Raw genomic sequence first — 21,443 nt, 5'->3', positions numbered from 1 at the left:
GGACCTCAACACTCCACTATCAGAAATAGACAGAACACCCTGGCAAAAACTAAGCAAAGAATCAAAGGCTTTGAATGCCATACTCAACGAGTTGGACCTCATAGATATATATAGAACACTACACCCCAGAACCAAAGAATACTCATTCTATTCTAATGCCCATGGAACATTCTCAAGAATAGACCATGTTCTGGGACACAAAACAGGTCTCAACCGATACCAAAAGATTGAAATTATCCCCTGCATATTCTCAGACCACAACGCTCTGAAATTGGAACTCAACCACAAGGAAAAATTTGGAAGAAACTCAAACACTTGGAGACTAAGAACCATCCTGCTCAGGAATGACTCGATAAACCAGGAAATCAAAAATCAAATTAAACAATTTATGGAGACCAATGAGAATGAAAATACAACAGTCCAAAACCTATGGGATACAGCAAAGGCAGTCCTAAGGGGGAAATACATAGCCATCCAAGCCTCACTCAAAAGAATAGAAAAATCTAAAATGCAGTTTTTATATTCTCACCTCAAGAAGCTGGAACAGGAACAGAGGGACAGGCCTAATCCACGCACGAGGAAGCAGTTGACCAAAATTAGAGCTGAAATCAATCAAGCAGAAACCAAAAGTACAGTAGAGCAGATCAACAGGACTAGAAGCTGGTTCTTGGAGAGAATCAATAAAATTGACAGACCACTGGCAAGACTTATCCAAAAGAAAAGAGAAAGGACCCAGATTATTAAAATTATGAATGAAAAAGGAGAGGTCACGACGAGCACCATTGAAATTGGAAGGATTATTAGAAATTTTTATCAACAGCTATATGCCAATAAACTAAACAATCTGGAAGAGATGGAATCCTTCCTGGAAACCTATAAACTACCAAGATTGAAACTGGAAGAAATTGATTCCTTAAACAGGCCAATTAATTATGAAGAGATTGAGTCAGTGATAAACAACCTTCCAAATAACAAAACTCCAGGCCCGGATGGTTTTCCTGGGGAATTCTACCAAACATTCAAAGAAGAAATAATACCTATTCTCCTAAAGCTATTTCAAAAAATAGAAACAGAAGGAAAGCTACCAAACTCATTCTATGAGGCCAATATTACCTTGATCCCCAAACCAGGCAAAGACACCATCAAAAAGGAGAATTGCATACCGATTTCCCTAATGAATATGGACGCCAAAATCCTCAACAAGATACTCGCTAATAGAATCCAACAGTACATTAAAAGGATTATCCATCACGATCAAGTGGGATTCATACCTGGGATGCAAGCGTGGTTCAATATTCGCAAATCAATCAGCGTGATACATCATATCAACAAGAAAAGACTCAGGAACCATATGATCCTCTCAATTGATGCCGAAAAAGCATTTGACAAAATACAGCATCCTTTCCTGATTAAAACCCTTCAGAGTGTAGGAATAGAAGGTACATTTCTCAATCTCATAAAAGCCATCTATGAAAAGCCTACTGCAAATATTATTCTCAATGGGGAAAAGCTGGAAGCCTTTCCCTTAAGATCAGGAACTCGACAAGGATGCCCACTCTCGCCACTATTATTCAACATAGTACTAGAAGTCCTTGCAACAGCAATCAGACGACAAAAAGGGATCAAAGGTATTCAAATTGGCAAAGAAGAAGTCAAAATGTCTCTCTTTGCAGATGACATGATACTCTATATGGAAAACCCAAAAGAAGCAACTCCCAAACTATTAGAAGTTATAGAGCAATTCAGTAACGTGGCAGGATACAAAATAAATGCTCAGAAATCAGTTGCATTTCTATACACGAATAACGAGACCGAAGAAAGAGAAATTAGGGAATCCATCCCATTTACAATAGCACCAAAAACCATACGTTACCTTGGAATTAACTTAACCAGAGACGTAAAGGACCTATATTCTAGAAACTATAAATCACTCTTGAAAGACATTGAGGAAGACATAAAAAGATGGAAAGATATTCCATGCTCATGGATCGGAAGAATTAACATAGTTAAAATGTCCATGCTACCCAGAGCAATCTACACTTTCAATGCTATCCCGATCAAAATACCAAAGACATTTTTCAAAGAACTGGAACAAACAGTCCTTAAATTTGTATGGAAACAGAAAAGGCCCCGAATCTCCAAGGAACTGTTGAAAAGGAAAAACAAAGCTGGGGGCATCACAATGCCGGATTTCGAGCTGCACTACAAAGCTGTGATCACAAAGACAGCATGGTACTGGCACAAAAACAGACACATAGACCAATGGAACAGAATAGAGAGCCCAGAAATGGACCCTCAGCTCTTTGGGCAACTAATATTTGATAAAGCAGGAAAAAACATCCGGTGGGAAAAAGACAGTCTCTTCAATAAATGGTGCTGGGAAAATTGGACAGCTACATGCAAGAGAATGAAACTTGACCACTATCTCACACCATACACAAAAATAAACTCCAAATGGATGAAAGACCTCGATGTGAGACAGGAATCCATCAAAATTCTAGAGGAGAACATAGGCAACAACCTCTACGACATCGGCCAAAGCAAACTTTTTCATGACACATCCCCAAAGGCAAGAGAAACAAAAGATAAAATGAACTTATGGGACTTCATCAAGATTAAAAGTTTCTGCACATCCAAGGAAACAGTCAGAAAAACTAAGAGGCAGCCCACGGAATGGGAGAATATATTTGCAAATGACACTACAGATAAAGGACTGGTATCCAAGATCTACAAAGAACTTCTCAAACTCAATACACGAGAAACAAATAAACAAATCAAAAAATGGGCAGAAGATATGAACAGACACTTTTCCAATGAAGACATACAAATGGCTAACAGACACATGAAAAAATGTTCAAAATCATTAGCCATCAAGGAAATTCAAATCAAAACCACACTGAGATACCACCTTACACCAGTTAGAATGGCAAAAATAGACAAGGCAAGAAACAACAATTGTTGGAGAGGATGTGGAGAAAGGGGATCCCTCCTACATTGTTGGTGGGAATGCACGTTGGTACAGCCACTCTGGAAAACAGTGTGGAGGTCCCTTAAAAAGTTAAAAATTGAGCTACCCTATGACCCAGCCATTGCACTACTGGGTATTTACCCCAAAGATACAGACGTAGTGAAGAGAAGGGCCATATGCACCCCAATGTTCATAGCAGCTCTGTCCACAATAGCTAAATCGTGGAAGGAGCCGAGATGCCCTTCAACAGATGACTGGATAAAGAAGTTGTGGTCCATATATACAATGGAATATTACTCAGCTATCAGAAAGAATGAGTTCTCAACATTTGCTACAACATGGACGGCACTGGAGGAGATAATGCTAAGTGAAATAAGTCAAGCAGAGAAAGACAACTATCATATGATTTCTCTCATCTATGGAACATAAGAACTAGGATGATCGGTAGGGGAAGAAAGGGATAAAGAAAGGGGGGGTAATCAGAAGGGGGAATGAAACATGAGAGACTATGGACTATGAGAAACAAACTGAGGACTTCAGAGGGGAGGGGGTGGGGGAATGGGATAGACCGGTGATGGGTAGTAAGGAGGGCACGTACTGCATGGTGCACTGGGTGTTATACACAACTAATGAATCATCGAGCCTTACATCGGAAACCGGGGATGTACTGTATGGTGACTAACATAATATAATAAAAAATCATTAAAAAAAAAAAAAAAGAATTATGGTCCTCCTCTGACAGAGAAGTTAAAGCATCTGACCAAAACCCACACATCTAGGAATTGGAAGAGGAAGACTATTAAACCCCAGCCTTATAAATTATTATAAATTATTTTTCTATGTCACATGGCCCTTCATTAGTAGGCTATAACTAGAGAAATAAAACCTAGGTAGAATCTTGTAACTCTTCAGTTTTCCTTTCAATGTCTTTCAAAAACCTAAAATTTTTTTTAAAAACATTTTTGAGTATAATCAACCTACAGCGTCATTAGTTTCTCATGTGTAACGTAGTAATTCAACTTCTCTCTTTATGCTATGCTTATAAGTGTAGCTGCCATCTGTCACCATACAACACTACTATAATATCATTGACTATATTCCCTATACGGTGCCTTTTATTCCTGTGACTTATTCTCTCCATAACTGGAAGCCTGTATCTCCCACTCCTCTTCACCCATTTGCCCATCCTCCCATCGCTTTCTGGCAACCATCAGTCTGTCCTCTGTATTTATAGTCTGATTCTGCTTTTTGTTTGTTTATTCACTTGTTTTGTATTTTTAGATTCCACATGAGTGAAATCTTTCTCAGTCTGACCTATTTCACTTAGCATAATAGATTTTGGGTCCATCGATGCTGTTGCAAATGGCAAGATCTCATCCTTTTTTATGGCTGCAAAATATTCCATTTTATATATATACTGCATCTTTTATCCATTTGTCTACTGATGGACAATTGGGTTGCTTCCATATCTTGATCATTGTAAATAATGTTGCAGTAAACATAGAGATGCACATATCTTTTTGAATTAGCGTTTTCATTTTCTTTGAGTAAATATTCAGCAGTGGAATTGCTGGATCATATGATAATTCTATCTTTAATTTTTTTGAGGAATATCCACACTGTTTTCCACAAGGGCTGCACCAGTTTGCATTCCCACCAACAGTGCATAAGGGTTCCTTTAACTCCACATCTTCACCAACACTAAATCATTTCTTGTGTTTTTGATTTTAGCCATTCTGACAGCCATAAAGTGATATTTCATGTTGTTTTAATTTGCATTTTCTTGTAAATTTCCTTGGTTGGTGATGGTGAGCATCTTTTGATGTGTCTGTATGTTTTATTTGGAAAAATGTCTATTCAGGTCCTCTGCCCATTTTTAATTAGATTATTTGGGGGTTAGGGGTTTTTTTGGTGTTAAGTTATATAAGGTCTTTATTTATTTTGGATATTAACCCCTTATCAGATATATATTTGGCGAATATCTTCTCCCATTCAGTAAGTTGTCTCTTTGTTTTGTTAATGGTTTCCTTCACTGTGTAGAAGCTTTTTATTTTTGTGTGGTCCCAATAATTTAATTTTGCTTTTGTGTCCCTTGCTAGAGGAGACATATCAAAGAAAACGTTTCTATGGCCACTGTCAAAGAAATTACTACTTATGTTTTCTTCTGGGAATTTTATGGTTTCAGATCTCACATTTAGGTCTTTAATCCATTTTGAGTTTATGTTTGTGAATAGTATAAGAAAGTGGTCCAGTTTCATTCTTTTGCCTGCAGCTGTCCAGTTTTCCCAGCACCATTTAAGAGACTTTTTCCCACTATATAATCTTGTCTTCTTTGTCCTAGATTAATTGGCCATAAAGATGGCTTTTTTTCTGGACTCTTTATTCTCTTTCATTGATCTATGTGTCTATTTTTATGCTAGCACTATATTGCTTTGATTACTAAAGCTTTGTAGTATATCTTAAAATTTGGCATTATGATATCTTCAGCTTTGTTCTTATTTCTCAAGATGGCTTTGGTTATTTGGGGTCTTTTTGGTTCCATAAAAAATTTTAGTATTATTTGATCTAGTTCTGAGAGAAATGCTCTTGGTATTCTGATAGTGATTGCATTGAATCTGTAGATTGCTTTGGGCAGTATGGACATTTTAACAATACTATTTCTTCCAATCCATGAGCATGGAATATCTTTCTATTTGTTTGTGTCATCTCCAATTCTTTTATCAGTGTTTTATAGTTTTCAGAGTATAGGTCTTTCATTTCCTTGGTTAAGCTTATTCCTAGGTATTTTATTCTTTTTGGTACAATTATAAATGGAATTGTTTTCTTAATTTCTTCTATTGATGCTACTTCATTATTAGTGTACAGAAATACTGTTAATTTCTGGGGGTTAATTTTGTATCCTGCAAATTTATTGACTTCATTTATTCTAATAGTTTTTTTGGTAGAATCTTTAGGATTTTCTATGTACGGCAAGAGGTCATCTGTAAATAGTGACAGTTTAACTTCTTCCTTACCATATTGATGCCTCTTATTTCTTTTGCTTTTCTGGTTGCTATGGCTAGGACTTCTAGTACTATGTTGAATAAAAGTAGTGAGAGTGGACATCCTTGTCTTGTTCCTGATCTTAGAGGAAAAACTCTCAGTTTTTCACCATTGAGTATGACGTTAGCTGTGGGTTTTTTATATATGGTCTTTCTTATGTTGAGGTATGTTCCCTCTTACATACTTTGTTGAGAATATTTATCATGAATGGATGTTGAATTTTGTCAGATGTTTTTCTGCAGCTACTAAGATGATCACATGATTTTTATTCTTCATTTTGTTGAAGTGGTTTATCACGTTGATTGATATGCAAATACTAAAACAGCCTTGTATCCCTAGAATAAATCCCTCTTGATTGTGGTGATAATCCTTTTAATGTATTATTGAGTGGTTTGCTATTTTGTTAAGGATTTTTGCATCTGTGTTCGTCAGAGATACTGGCTTATAGTGTGTGTGTGTGTGTGTGTGTGTGTGTGTGTTGTCGTCTTTGTCTGGTTTTGGTATTAGGGTAATGCTGGCCTCATGGAATGTCTTTGTGAGCTCTTCTTCCTCTTCTATTTTTTGGAATAGTTTAAGGAGAATATGTATTAACTCTTCTTTAAAAGTTTGGTAAAATCCACCTTGGAATCTATCTGATCTTGGACTTTGATTTTTTTAAAAACCAAAATCTTTATTTTAGAGTCCAAATCTTTGGAACCATATGGACAGCTCAGACTATCTGCTGATTTTAGAAACACTAAACTAAACTAAACTAAACCTTTGTAGTTCCAACTTCGGTTTTGGGGGTTGAGGAGAGAAACGTGTTGCTATTGCTGTCTTTTACATCCTGCTGCTGAAATAATTGTTCAGAAAAGTCCAACTCTCTTATCTTCAGGAATCTCTTTGCCACTTGACTTTATATATAAGAGAGGCCCAAAGAGATGAAATTAGAGACACAGAGTGCATCTGTGTTAGCATAAAGCTTTTATTATCATTTCCTAAACAATAATCCTCACACTATTATCTTTGCCTTTTGAAGCACAGCTCCTGTTATTTATACAAAATTGGCATCCCACCATCCCATAGTAACCTAATGGGCCCATAAATAACTATAAAACTTTGAAAGAGCATGGAGCTATAAACGCAAACCAAATAGAACATGTTTAAAAGTAAGCAGGATTTAATGAGGTTTTTTGAAACACAAATATAAAATGGTTTTATTGCTCATTACAGCAACAAACATCTCAGTTATAAAATAAGAAATGTTTATTTGAGCAGGAATTACTTAATATATCCATATATCCTCTGGTGCAGAATCTACAAAAAGAATGCTTTTGAAGAAAATGTCCAGGAAACCCCCACTTTCTAAAGGTTACCTAAATAGAAGCCAAAGTGGCACTTAGAAGTGGTTATAAATGGTACACTTCCTAATCCCACATACAGCAATAAAAGAACTCTACTCCTAGGTATAAACCCAAGAGAAATGAAAACACATGCTCACACAAAAACTTGTACATGAACATTCAGACCAACACTATTCATAATAGCCAAAAGATGGAAACAGCTAAAATTGGCAAATGGACAAAGAAAATGTGGTAAATCCACACAATGGAATATTATTTGGCTGTAAGAAGGAATGAAGTACTGAAACATAATACGACATGGGTAAACCTTGAAAATATTATGCTGAGTGAAAAAAAAACAGTTACAAAAACCACGTATGGTCATATGAAATGTCCAGAATAGGGAAATCTATAGAGACAGCACGTAGATTAGTGGTTGCTGAGGGCGGCAGCAGGGCGAGGATGGAAAGGCAGGAGACGGACTGACAGTGAAAAGTATAGTGTCTTCTTCAAGTGGTAAAAATGTTCCAAAACTGATTGTAGTGACGGTTACACTTACCTGTGACTATCCTAAAAATTATTGAATTATACACTCTAAGCAGGTATGTGAATTATATTTCAATAAAGTTATAAAAACAGGATCTAATAAATAAACAAATTTAACCAAAATAAAGCACTGCCTTGATACCATCTCGCCTCCGTTCAGAGGCCTCAAAGCACTGAGGTACTTAAAAATGTGTTGAAAACTTCTATTAGCATTCTACCCTGAGAATGAAAGGAAATGCTCTTCAGTGTGTGTGAGCCTCTGAATACACTCTGACCAGAATTCGACTTAAAAATGACAGTGGTATGACTGAGCTTCTACCAGACAGACCCTTGAAGAGATAACTATAAATCTGGACAAAACATACAAAAGCAGGCCAACTCTGGAAGGGTGCGGAGGCTTGGAAGGAAAGAGTGGCAAAGATGAGCTTCAGTTTTGTCCTGCCTCTAGCCTGAAAGCAGGCCACAGCGTAATTCGTGGGTCCAGAGCTTCTAAAACTCCAACAGAAAACCTGAAGGCTTCTGGGCCTAGCCACTTTCTCTCTTTCTCTTTTTTTCCTTTAAAGATCTTATTTATTTATTTATTTGAGAGAGAGAAGGAGCGTGTGCGTGGGAAGGGGGGCAGGGAAAGAAGGGGCAGTGGGAGAGGAAGTAGCTCTCCACTGAGCAGGGAGCCCAAAGCAGGGCTCGATTCCAGAACCCTGAGATCATCACCTAGCCTAAGTCAGATGCTTAACCGACTGAGCGACCCAGGCGCCCCTCCTGTCTTCTTCTAACTTATCACCCTTTGACCTCTGAAGTATCTCTTCTCTTTTTTTTTTTTTTAAAGATTTTATTTATTTATTTGACAGAGACAGCCAGCGAGAGAGGGAACACAAGCAGGGGGAGTGGGAGAGGAAGAAGCAGGCTCATAGCGGAGGAGCCCGATGTGGGGCTCGATCCCAGAATGCCAGGATCACACCCTGAGCCAAAGGCAGACGCTCAACCGCTGTGCCACCCAGGCGCCCCTGAAGTGTCTCTTCTCTCTTGGCATCTGTGAAAGCCAGCATTTCCGGGTTCTTTTCCTTCTTGTCTGACCATTCTTCCTGTATCTCTTGCTTCCTCCTCTTTTTCTTTATCTTCCCCCTTAAATACTCCAGGGCTTTCGCCCTCAGCCTTTCATCAGTACAGTTCTCTTTATAGTTCATCTACTTCTACTGCTTCAACTGCCAGTGAGATCCCCACCTTCATAAGTGTAGTCAGGACTCCCTTCTCAGCTTCCCTTCTGGATACTTCTAGCTTCAGGTAAGAGTGCAGTAGGGGTTAGGTTCTAAAGTGAGGGCATAAGCCCAAAATCATATATAGTCACAATTTCCTTTGAAATTTTCTTAGAAGAGCAACATGTTCTTATGTTCCTATGTTCATTTCTTTGTCCTGCCTGCACTGTTGAATTTGCTCAAGATACATGCACTTCAACTATGATGCCACTGTATTTTGTTGTCCCCCTAGTATCTCTGAGCTAATGTGTCCAAACTAAATGTCCAACCTGCTCTCCATCCACCTGTATCCTACAGCTCCGCCTCTACTTCCCACATTAACACATGGCACCAAAATCACCCTGATTTCCTAAGCCAGTTTTCGTGAAATTAAAAAATCCAAAATTGTTGGTAAGCGATTTGATATTGCTATTTATTTCGCTATTTCATTTGCCTGCATGTGATCAAAAAAAATCCTAATTCATAGCAATAGATATTTACCAAAGGTAATATTTTGGATTTCCTCCCCCAGGAGCTCACCTTTTAAATTTAACCTATCGTTTATTTAAAAAGATAGCAAGATCCAAATACAAATGAATTCATCTGTCAGCACAAATTATTTGGTTACTGGTCTCCACTTGGTTAAAACTTGGTATGTAATATTTAGTTTGAATATGTGCTTAGGATTTATTTTTTTTAATTGTAAGTCAAAACATTGAAACTCCCCCCCCGAGCCTTGGTTCTATGGAATAGAGTTTGAAAACCAATAATCTAGGAGCTGAAGCCCAGTTTCCTTAGGAAAACATGCAAGATCCTGTGTCATTCAGATTTTATCTATCAATCTAGCTGCATTTCCTCCCACTGCCAAAATTCCACCCAATATCCTAAGTCTATCTCCATCTATCATGGGGTCATACTTTGGTACTTGCTGTTTTCTCTGCCAAACCCATGCGCTATTGCCATTTTACCTGAATTTCTATGAACTATTCCAAAGGTTAAAATGTTAATGCCTCATGAAGCCTCCTTTGACTTCCCCAAAGTACCTTGCAGATGCCTCCATCATCAACATGTGTTACCTTGTGTAATAATCATCTCTTCCTCTCAACCATGAGTTCCTACGAAAGACAGGCTAATTTAACTATCCCTAAGTTCTCAGGGACTCTCAAAGTGCCCGGTACCTGGTAATCACACCTTAAATGCTTTGCATCAATCGTTTCATCAGTTTCTATTAATAGGAATAACTAACAGAGTGATTTCAGTGGCTGAAACCTCAGATTTGCCTAAGATGGTCAACAGATAACCCTCTCATCAAGTGGACACTTCAGGTCAAATAACCACTAAATAGAAATCACTGTGAGGTTCATTTTAATTTTGACTTCATTTTTCTTTAATAGCGGCGTCACTCACCAACAAAGGAAAGCAGGATCACCAGCAGGACAATGAGCGCACAGATACATGGAATCAAGACCAGCAATAGGAAGCGGAGAATATTAGCAGTTGCCAGCTTCTGAGAACAGCCATCACCCATGTTATTGTCAACAGCTCCCAAGACCTGAAGTAAAAGGAGGATAGGAAACATGGTTTTAATATTACAAAGCATCTCAATACGCGGTATAGAACTTTAGAGTACAGCTGTCCGTTCAGAGCAGCAGCATTCCTGGGAGATTCTGGTGCGTGTCCTTTAGAGCATGAAAATGAACTTAGTCCCTAAGTCACGCTAAGAAGTGAACCAATAACTGTACAACCACATTCGGGGCAGGGGAAATCATCCATTTCTGAAATGTTTTCAGGAGTACATGAACTTTTAATGTGATTCCCCCTTGAATTTTTTTCACATATTTGCCAATCTGGTATTATTCCAAAGGGCTACAGATTACCATGGCAAGGACTCACCTTGGCCCAGAGCTATGAGCAAAGACTGCCGAGTACCGTGGTCACATACTGGCGAGCAGGCGTAGACAGGACATTACCCACACTTCACTCCTGTTTGTCTCCCCAGTCCTAACCCAAATCTGCATGAATCTGGATAAAGTTAATTTTCAGCCCCTCAGCAAGGTTAAATGTATTTAGTGGCTGAAGCTGAACACTGAAAAAGAGCCTGTCCTGTTGACCAGTTAAACACTGACAAGCCCTCAGGATCCCTTCAACGGTCCAGGATGCCAGCATAGCCTCTCCATCTGTGAGAGGATTAGGAGATGCAGTTGTGAGGCTTCAGATAAAAGTTCTTATCTTCAAATACTTTAAATTTTGCTAATTTAAATTTAAATTAAATACTTTAATTTTTAGTTCAGTCTCTTGCCAGAAATGATGTCTAGAAATTCATTACAAATGGCTAGCTTAGGGCAGTGACTTTTTCAACAGGAATCTGAGATGAAATTAAAAGTGATTTGAGGGGCGCGTGGGTGGCTCAGTCGGTTTAAGCATCTGCCTTCGGCTCAGGTCATGATTCCGGGATCATGAGATGGAGCCCCAAGTCAGGCTCCCTGCTCAGTGGGGAGTCTGCCTCTCCCTCTGCTTCCCCCTCTCCTCCCACCCCTGCTTGTGCTTTCTCACCCTCTCTCTCTCAAATAAATAAATAAAATCTTTTTTTTTTAAGTGATTTGAGTCCCACACTATGAGTCTCCCATGAAGGCGTTTCTCATGGTTTCCCCTTAGACTTCTGACTGTCCTTGCATTTTCTCGTGTGACAGGTTCAGAGCTTGAACTGTAACCTCCGCATAACTAACTCCCGAATCTCTCTGGAGTCCCAAACTTCCTTTCGAGTTATATCATATATTTCCAATGCCTAGTGCTTAGCAGCATCTCTTCGCAAATGTCCAAAATCTAACTAGTCTCTTCTCTATCCCTACCTTCAAACTAGGTCTTCTCCTGATTTCCATATTTGTGCTAACAGACACTCTACTACTCCAATTACCCCAAGACTCTTCACTTCTTCAACATCTCCCAATGCCATGCATTAGTCAGGTGGTGTTGTTTCTTCCCCTATAACAGATATCGAATTTTGAAAAATGAGTGACCTTTGAGACAGAGCCTTATCATAAACGAGAAGTTGTTCTAACAGAATGGTCCTGCACTTGATCATTTATAGCATATAACAAGTACTTGGTAATTTCCCACAGATAAAAAGGCAACTTTGGTAGGTTCTTCTGAATTGCAAGGCATATATGATACTCCGTTTCTGCTTTATTCCCCCTACATCAGAATCAAGTCTTGTTCCCTAACCCATATTGCAAGCAGGGTTCACTACATACATTGTGATGTAATGATATCATCTGTAATTTTAAGAATACCCAATGAGACACATTATTTGAAAGAACATATGATGTTAGCTTGAGAATGGTTTGATCTCCTAGGTTAATGTCTTTACTGACCCATTGCCTCTGCACCTGGTTTAATCCACCAGCCAAAGTGAGATCATTCAGAGTTAATTTACAATTTGATCTGCAAGAAGACATGGCACGGTGTTAGAGGAGACCATGAAAAGGATGTGACCACCCATTGACCTGTGAGCTGGACCCAGGCAATCAGAGGCTCCTCACCCCCTCCCTGTCCTTGAAATGTACCAATGTTCCCACAGCCAGAGCCATTTTCAAGAATGCAGCCATGAGGGAGCAATGTGCTGTTGAGACCATCTGGACAAAACACATGACTGAATCCAGTTAAAGCCTCTATATAAACTTTTATGATTCTGGCTGGCAGGTGTGGAAAACTACTCATCTTGTCTGCCCAAGCAAGCCTCATAGTAAGTTCCCTTGCTTATTAAACCTGCCATCTACCAATCTGAAGTGGTCTGCCTCTTTCTTTAGTACTTCCTGGCCTTCTGTATATGGAGGCCAGTTTCAAATTTTACCTGGGGAAGCTCCCAAGTTTGCAAACCAACACACTGACACAATTTAATAAAAGATCTTCAATAGCACATTGATTACAACACTAGCATTGGGTGGGTGGTGCCCTTTCCTGCTTGTAGATAAGCAAGTGTGGGACTATAGCCCAACAGAGATAGTCGCAGAATCTACTTACGTATTTCATTTACTCAACAATTAGTTATTGAACACCTACTATTATAATAAGCATAGTGAAGGATACAACAATGATTTCAGACCAACTGTCCCTCAAAAGTTCAGTCTTGTAGGAGAGATATGTCCATAAATAATGTAACTATACGTCAAGGTAGCAAATGATAAGTACCCCAAGACTTACAGCTAAAGTGCCATAGGGATTCAAAAGACAGGAATACAATTTCTTGCTGGAGGATTAGGTAAAACACTGTAGAGGACTTGAAGCAGACATAATTCTGGCCTGCTGTCCATGGGTACCTCTATTTCTCCCAGTCTATCAGCTCTCTCCTTTTTTCAATTCCCTACATATCTTCTTTAGACTCTTTGGACCATTAATGGAACAATACTCTTGCTAATGCCCTGAAACTGCCTATCCCTCTGGGTTTTCTCCTCACCCTTAACATGTAGAAGCCAACACCAGATGAATCTAGCAATCTGCTCTCTCTGTATCTACACCTGGACAGTTGACTGTGGCTGTAAAAAGCCACCCAACAGAACTACTCATTTGCTGATGTAAAGTCTTCTCCCTTCTCCTCAAACTACCTTGTCTTCTGCCCTCACTCTCAGAAGACGACCCACTTCAATTTCCATCTTACAGAAAGAATAAAAAACGATCAAATGAGAATTGCCTCATCTACCTAAATCTAAACCTACACACCTGATCATTTACAGACCCTTCTTTCCTGTTCAAACACAGAAGCTACTGAAGGCTCTTCGTATTTAAGACTAATCCTCCCACCTTTGGGACAGACTCCATCTCCTTCTCCCTTCTCAGGAATTTTACATCTTAATTCTCCATTAAATCATATATCCAAACTCTCTTTCTCTCTCTCTCTCTCTCTCTCTCTCTCTCTCTCTTTCATCAGCTTTTTATCATGTTTAGGTCTCTCCAGTTATTTTTTTAACCATCCTCAAGCCTATATGACACTTCAGCCACTTTCCTAGCTCTCCCATCCAAAATGCCCTAGGAGTTGTTGATATTTATTGTCCAAATTTCCTCACTTACTGTTTACTCTAGTACGATTTGGGACCCACTTCTGTCACTGCACCAAAAGAACTGTTGCTATGGTCACCAATGACCTCCATGTTGCTACATCCAAAGACATTTTTCAATCATCATTGTAATGACATCCCAGTATCATGCGAGAGATGGAATTCTCAGTTAGCCACTCTCATCTGCTTCAAGCACTTTCTTCCTGTGACTTCTCTTTCTCCTCACTGTCTAGTCATTCCTTCTCTTTCTGTAAGTTCTTTTCTCACATTTATACTCTCCAGGCAATGTCACCCACACAAACAGCATCAATTGCCAGCCCCACACACGTGACATACATCTTTACATAGCAAGCATAGATCTTTCCCTTGAGCTCCAGACTTTCGTATCCAACTGGCCATTTGACAATTCCTCAGTGGATGTTACAAAAATATCTCAAACCTAACATGTCTGAAACCAAATAAATAATCTTTATCCCCATGTCTGGTATTTTTTTCAGAGTTTCCTATCTCAGGAAAAAGTAATTGAGCACTCGTTTGGACACTTGGGGTATATCATTAGGCAGAGCGAAAATCTCCAGCCCCATAGATCGTACATTCTAGTAAAAACTACCATCATGTCTCACCTGGAATGGTTTACCTATATCCAGTCCTGCACTCCCTAATTTGTTCTCCACATTCTAGCTACAGTAAGAAAGAGGCTATATATCACTGGATGATGAGAAAAGGCAACATGAGAAATGATCCCCAAACTGAACTAATTCAGCAGATTCAGAGCCTGGAACCAGAGTTGATCACGAGAAGCATGTACCCAGTGGCTTGGCAGAGATCTGGGGAGGGCTTTGGACTTTTGCAAGGGTGTACAGAATTTCAAGTCCATTTTATTAAGATTTCAAAGGTCACAGAGACCATAGTTGCTATTTCAGGTACATTAGCCTTTATCCGGTTCTGCCTTCCTGTAGCAGTTGACTTTACTAACACATAGTACAGTCTTGGGAATACTTCCACAGCTGCAAATGGCAAAAACTGCTTTAGAACAAAGAGATACCTGCTTCTGTAATCAGAGCATAAATAATTTTAACTCAGTTGCGACTCCCTCTTTAAAATACCTCCCTTTTCTCATTAGTGTACATCTGGCATCTAGAGTAGCACCTGAACACAATCAGAAGTGGATTGATACCTGTTGAATAAATAAATGAATTAAGTTGCCTAAATAAAAATTGCTCTGTGCATCATTATGCAAATTACTACTTCTTTTTAAATTGTATATGCCTTACAAAGTCCATTCCTAAGTCATGAAATTGAAAATGTTTTTGGTAAACAAGTAAAAATATTTCCCTTTCAGAAAAAATATACCAAAATTAATAGAATCAGCTTTTACTAGGATTCCATACTCACAGTTCCTATTACAAGCTTTGAAGTCAGCTAGAAAATTTTGTGATTTAAGAAGTACATTTTAGTGGATTTTATTACAGACAAAATTTTTTAAATACCATCTTTGTTAAGAACATGAAACAAAGTGGCTTTGTTTCTTAATTAACCCCCTAGATCAGAGATTCCCAGACATTCTTGGTTCAGGGCACTATGTGTCCAGGTAATTTTTTTCAGTGGCCTAAACCAAAAGAAATGCCTAACAATTCCACTTATTAAGTCTCTTGGTCCAACTATTTTATCAGTATTTGTATCCTAAAAACTTAGTAGACATTTGAAAAAATATAATGCATAATATGAAATAAAGAGAATTTTCATGTTATTCTTAAGTAATGACAGTTACTTACTAAGATAATATGTGCATCTGTTGGACAGTGCACAATACCTCAAACCTTGGCATCAGATTGGAAATCACCACCATTCATTGCCTGCTCCACATGGATTTTTCCATGGTACAACTTTTTACAGAACCACCACCAAGAACCCAGCCTTATGAAGGTAGGAAAACAACAACAGGAATACAGCACAATCTAATGCTGACACTGAACTACCTCAACCTACTATTTCATTTGGCAACAAGAAATGTTGAGTATCACTGGATTCCCCTCAAAAATTGAAAATAACTGGCAGAGTCTCTGGACATCCCTGCAGTTTTGGGGTACCTCAGCCTCCAGTTTGGAAATCACAGTTCTAGACTATTTTCCCACATCTGTCTGCCTAAGTCTGAATCCTTAGAGAAGTAATTCATATTTAACCCCATTAGAAGGCCTCCCTTGAGCATCTAGATACAAGTAATCTCCCTCTGCCTCATCTGAATTTCTGGTCAGTGGCAGAGACTGATCAACTCCTAGCATCTATTCTTTTCCTTTGATCTTAGAAACAGAATCCTAAAATTTAGTTGGGCCAATATTTAATGGCAACTTAGAATAAAGACAACATTTCCCAGCCTCTCTTGCAGCTATGTGAAGCCGTGTGGCTGAGTTCTTGCTCATGAGATGAAAATAGAAGTGGTAAATGTGACTTCCAGGAAGTGTCCTCAAAGAGAAGGGTATTGTCCTTCCCCTTTCCTGCTTGTGGGAATACGAGTGTAATGGCTGGAGCTCAAGCAACCATTTTATTTTTTAATTTTTTTTAAAGATATATTTATTTATTTGAGAGAGAGAGAGAGAAAGAAAGAGAGCTTGTGAGCAGGGGGAGGGGCAGAGGGAGAGAGATTCCTTAAGCAGACTCCCAGCTGAGCATGGAGCCTGACGCGGGGCTTGATCTCACGACCCTGAGATCATGACCTGAACCAAAATTGAGTCAGACACTCAACTGACTGAGCCACCTAGGTGCCCCTCAAGCAACCATTTTAGACTCTGAGGTAAAAACTATATGCAGAAGGTGGCTAAATAGCAAGAAAGAGGGAACCCGACTCCCTGATGGATTCGTGAATCTTCTCTATCAGCCCTGAACTGCTTATTTTCCAGATTACATTCACATGAGAAAGGAATAAACTCTTGATAAATCACTGTTAATCTAAATATTCTATCACTTGCAGGTGAAGCAATTTCAACTGACCTATGCATTTAGCACTTTCTACTTTGGATCATGGTTATGTACATACATACTAAAATTACTAAACTACAATCTCAGGAGGTAAAGATACATATTCGGTTCATTCAACAAATCCTCACATCATGTGCCCAGAAAATTATTTTTATTCCGTGGGCAACTAACCAGTGCCTAGTACATGGTAGGATCAGAATAAATACATGCATTCTCAACTGAATAAATTACTCACAATTAAAGCTCAAAAAAAATTTCCCAAGAAATTTTTGCAATTTTTAATATACTTACTTTTGATGGGAGGGAGATAAAAACCATTAAAAGGCTTTCCATGATAAATAATATAACTGTCAAGTTTGTTTGCCTTTGACCAGAAAAGCAGCAATTCAGTGTGGCCAGAGTGGATTATCTCCTGTTATTCAGAAGCTCAGTGCCTTTTATACGTCTTCAACAAGGATAAATTCTGAATTAAAAATTTTACAACTTAGTAAATTACAGTTTTTCAATTTTCAATTAAAAATTTCTCAATGCAGTGTAGTAACCAAAATATTTTCAACAAGAGTTAATAAGGAGCAAGCAATAAAAAGTAAGGTTAGTGGGGCGCCTGGGTGGCACAGCGGTTAAGTGTCTGCCTTCGGCTCAGGGCGTGATCCCAGTGTTCTGGGATCGAGCCCCATGTCAGGCTCCTCCACTGTGAGCCTGCTTCTTCCTCTCCCACTCCCCCTGCTTGTGTTCCCTCTCTCGCTGGCTGTCTCTATCTCTGTCGAATAAATAAATTTAAAAAAAAAAGTAAGGTTAGTTAAAATGCAGGCAATCATTGGACAAGTTCGTCTTGCAATCCCATCAGAAACGCCACATTTCTATGGACTTCAGCAATCTCCTCCCTGGTTTCCCCACATCCTCACTTGTCCCCTTCTAATCTCCACATTGTGGCTCTGCTTAAAACCCTCCAGAAACTTCAGAGACAAAGACAAACTTCCTTAATATGGCATAAAAGACAATATTTCCCAGATGTCAATGTACATATGAAACACATGGGGGGAGGCTGAGCCCATAGGTCTGGGGTGGAGCCTGAGACGGTGCATTCCTTAGCAGCTCCCAGGTGATGCTGACGCTGCTTTCCAGAGCAGGATCTGGAGACCCTTCTAGGTCTGCCCTGCCTATGCTCAGCTCACTGCACACCACTCATGGCCTCTCTCTCTACACTTCCGCCACCTTCTGCTACTCATTCAGATCCTCACAAGCACTCTGCCTAGAATGCTCCAGCTCTCAACCAGCCTGTGTCACTCAAGACTCACTCTTCCTACATCAACTCATGACTCATGATTGGTTCTCATTTTTCTGCTCTTCATTCCAGTTGCAATTTACATGTATGTGTGTGATTAAAAGATTATGTTGGTTATTCCTGCTACACAGTAGGCTGCATGAAGTCAGGGACCACGTTGGCTTTTGCTTGCCATTGTAGCTCTAGTACTCAAAAAGGGCCTTGACTTTACTAGGCACTCTATAAAAGTATTAAAATAATGAATCAGGGCAGCTGAGTGGCTCAGTCAGTTGAGCGTCCCACTCTTGATTTCAGCTCAGGTCGTGATCACTGGGTCCTGGGATGGAGCCCCATGCATCATGCCTTGGGCTCTGTCTCAGTGGGGAGTCTGCTTGAGATTCTCTCTCCCTCTCCTGCTGCCCCTCCCCCACTCATGCATGGGCTCTCTCTTGCTCCCGAGTGTGCGCGTTCTCTCTCTTTCTCTAAAATAAATAAATAAATCTTTAAAAAAAATAATGAATCAATAAACTCACCTACATATGCCCTCCCACTGTCAAAAGAGTCTTAGAAACACAAGGACCAAAATGCAGCTCCATGTTGGAATAATTACTACAGTCATAATAATAACAGAAATAATAATATAGCAAAAAAAACGCATTGAGCATTTCCTGTGGGCCAGGCACTCCTCTCAGCATTTTGCATAGAAAATAGCTCTTAATTCTCAAAACAGCTCTATTAGGTGGTTGCTATTACCATACCCATTTACGGATGAGGAGTGTGAGGTTCTTTGTGAATAATGTCATAAAAATAATTCAAGGTCCTTGGCAAAAAAGGCAGAATCCAAAGCAATACTGAGTCACTCGATTCCTTTTTCTGAGGCTCAGTAGAAAGACCAGAGATCTCATATTTTTTTAATTTGGCCTAGTTCTATGGTTTTCAGAACTTCTTAGAACACATTATCCACTCACCAGCTCTGTCCCTGTGAAAACAGACTAAGCTTTTACCCACTGAGTCATGCAGAACTGAATCCAGATGCCCCAAACTCTATGAAGGACCAGACCCCATGGTCCTCGTCATTAGAGGTTCAAAACCACACGTCCCTCAGTATAGCTGCTCCTCTGGGGTAAGAAATAGACTTTTTCTGAGAAACAAACTGAGGGCTTCAGAGGGGAGGGGGGTGGGGGAATGGGATAGACAGGTGATGGGTAGTAAGGAGGGCACGTATTGCATGGTGCACTGGGTGGTATACACAAATAATGAATCATGGAACACTACATCAAAAACCAGGGATGTACTGTATGGTGACTAACATAATGTAATTTTAAAAATCTAATAAAATACATATTATAAAAAAAAAAAAAGAGGGGCGCCTGTGTGGCACAGCGGTTAAGCATCTGCCTTTGGCTCAGGGCGTGATACCAGCGTTCTGGGATCGAGTCCCACAACAGGCTCCTCCACTGGGAGCCTGCTTCTTCCTCTCCCACTGCCCCTGCTTGTGTTCCCTCTCTCGCTGGCTGTCTCTGTCAAATAAATAAATAAAATCTTAAAAAAAAAAAACAAAGATACTGTCTACAAAGAGGCTATTATCAGCTTGCTACTGCAGCATCAGGATGTGGAGATACATTGATTATTTTCATTTCAAATAGGATTTGTTTAAATTATAACCAAAGATCAGGCAAACTTGAGGTGATATATAAACTGTTTAAGGTTAACAGAGTATTTTGAAACGTGAAAGTTAATTCTACCTTCATAACGTGATACTACCCAATGGATTATCTTAAATAGCAAAATGGCTATATTCTTAAATACAGTTATGAAATTATGTAGACTTAGTTAACATAGGACAGTTAGTCAACAGTCTGTGAATTTTAGCCACGTACCAATATTACTACCCAAAGGTCATTCTAATTCATATGTTGATCTGGTAGATGTAGTAAAATTTCCTTTATTACTTTGAAGTTTATGATATGAGCAAGTCAAATATCAAAACATTCTTAAACCAAAATGACAGCACACATTTTAGTGGATGGGATTTTATGCAAAATTATGGCAGAATTCAATAACCATCTGTCCTACCAAAAAAGATTTGCTTACAATGTTAAAAACAATTCAAAAGAAAAATTCATCCCAAATCCAAACTATGTGTTGGTTTGACACTAACTTAGCACCTTAGTTCTCTAGGCAGGAAGCTGATGAACTGCAAATGTATTCTGGACACTGTGGCTTCCATGGTGCAGAGAACAGCCCTCAAGGATGACAAGGGCACTCTGACTGGTGTGGCCCGAGCAGGACACAGAAGCTCCCTCTAAACTCTGTGGGGATATTACACCACCATATGTCAATATACTGACAGTCTTGAAAAGGTTCAGACACCAGATTTCCACTTACTGCTAGATATTCAGCTTGAAACATTGTCCTGTACAACCATCACTCCAAAATGTGATCTGAATTGTTTTTTCAGTATTAAAGAAAGCTAATCCAACCCACTTCCACTATCCATCCACTGAGCAAAAACAAGCCAACTGTTACCCCATATTTAAGAAGTAAATCTGCCAGCACTAGATGCTTTCCTCTCTGTTCTCAGGAAACTATGATAGTATTCCCTGTATGAATTAAAAGTAGATTTATTGAATAAAGGACCAGTGAAATATTTAGATACATTCAAACCAGACATCTGTTAATTCTCCAAATATTAGCTCCCACTCTACCAATAAGCAAAATGCCTCCAAAATCATCCATCAGTGAATTATGCCAAACCCAAATGTCTTTTGTTGTGATGTTTGTTTTTAATGTTCCAAGAGGCATGAAGAACAAGCATCTGGTTTTCAGTAAGTCTTTTCATCCCATTTTCTGGTATTTAATTGATGCTTACAAAGTTCAAAGAACTCATGAGCTCTCTCAAAATGAAATTACTCTGTTCACACCAGAACACATGGTCCTGCAAGCCAACCGTGCTCACATTTTCTCCTTTGAAAATTAACAGAACAGCAGCACCAGCTAGTACCCCCACCCCGAGTCCCATATTTACACGTCCCAGAACGG

At 39.2% G+C, this 21,443-nt stretch overlaps 1 protein-coding gene across 1 annotated transcript in view; it reads right to left on the bottom strand.

Moving 5' to 3' along the window:
- The window catches only part of CORIN (corin, serine peptidase), a 234,581-nt gene that overhangs the window by 194,257 nt on the left and 18,881 nt on the right, over positions 1–21,443 (bottom strand). The window contains 1 exon segment of the mRNA XM_045815912.2: positions 10,518–10,662. Within this exon segment, the coding sequence (XP_045671868.2) occupies positions 10,518–10,662 (145 nt within the window).

The sequence above is a fragment of the Ursus americanus genome, chromosome 8, assembly GCF_024610735.1.
Source record: "Ursus americanus isolate L20-20 chromosome 8, mUrsAme1.1.p, whole genome shotgun sequence".
NCBI lineage: Eukaryota > Metazoa > Chordata > Mammalia > Carnivora > Ursidae > Ursus > Ursus americanus.
The sequence above is the reverse complement of the archived record's forward strand: the minus strand, read 5'-3'. Positions and strand labels throughout refer to the sequence as shown.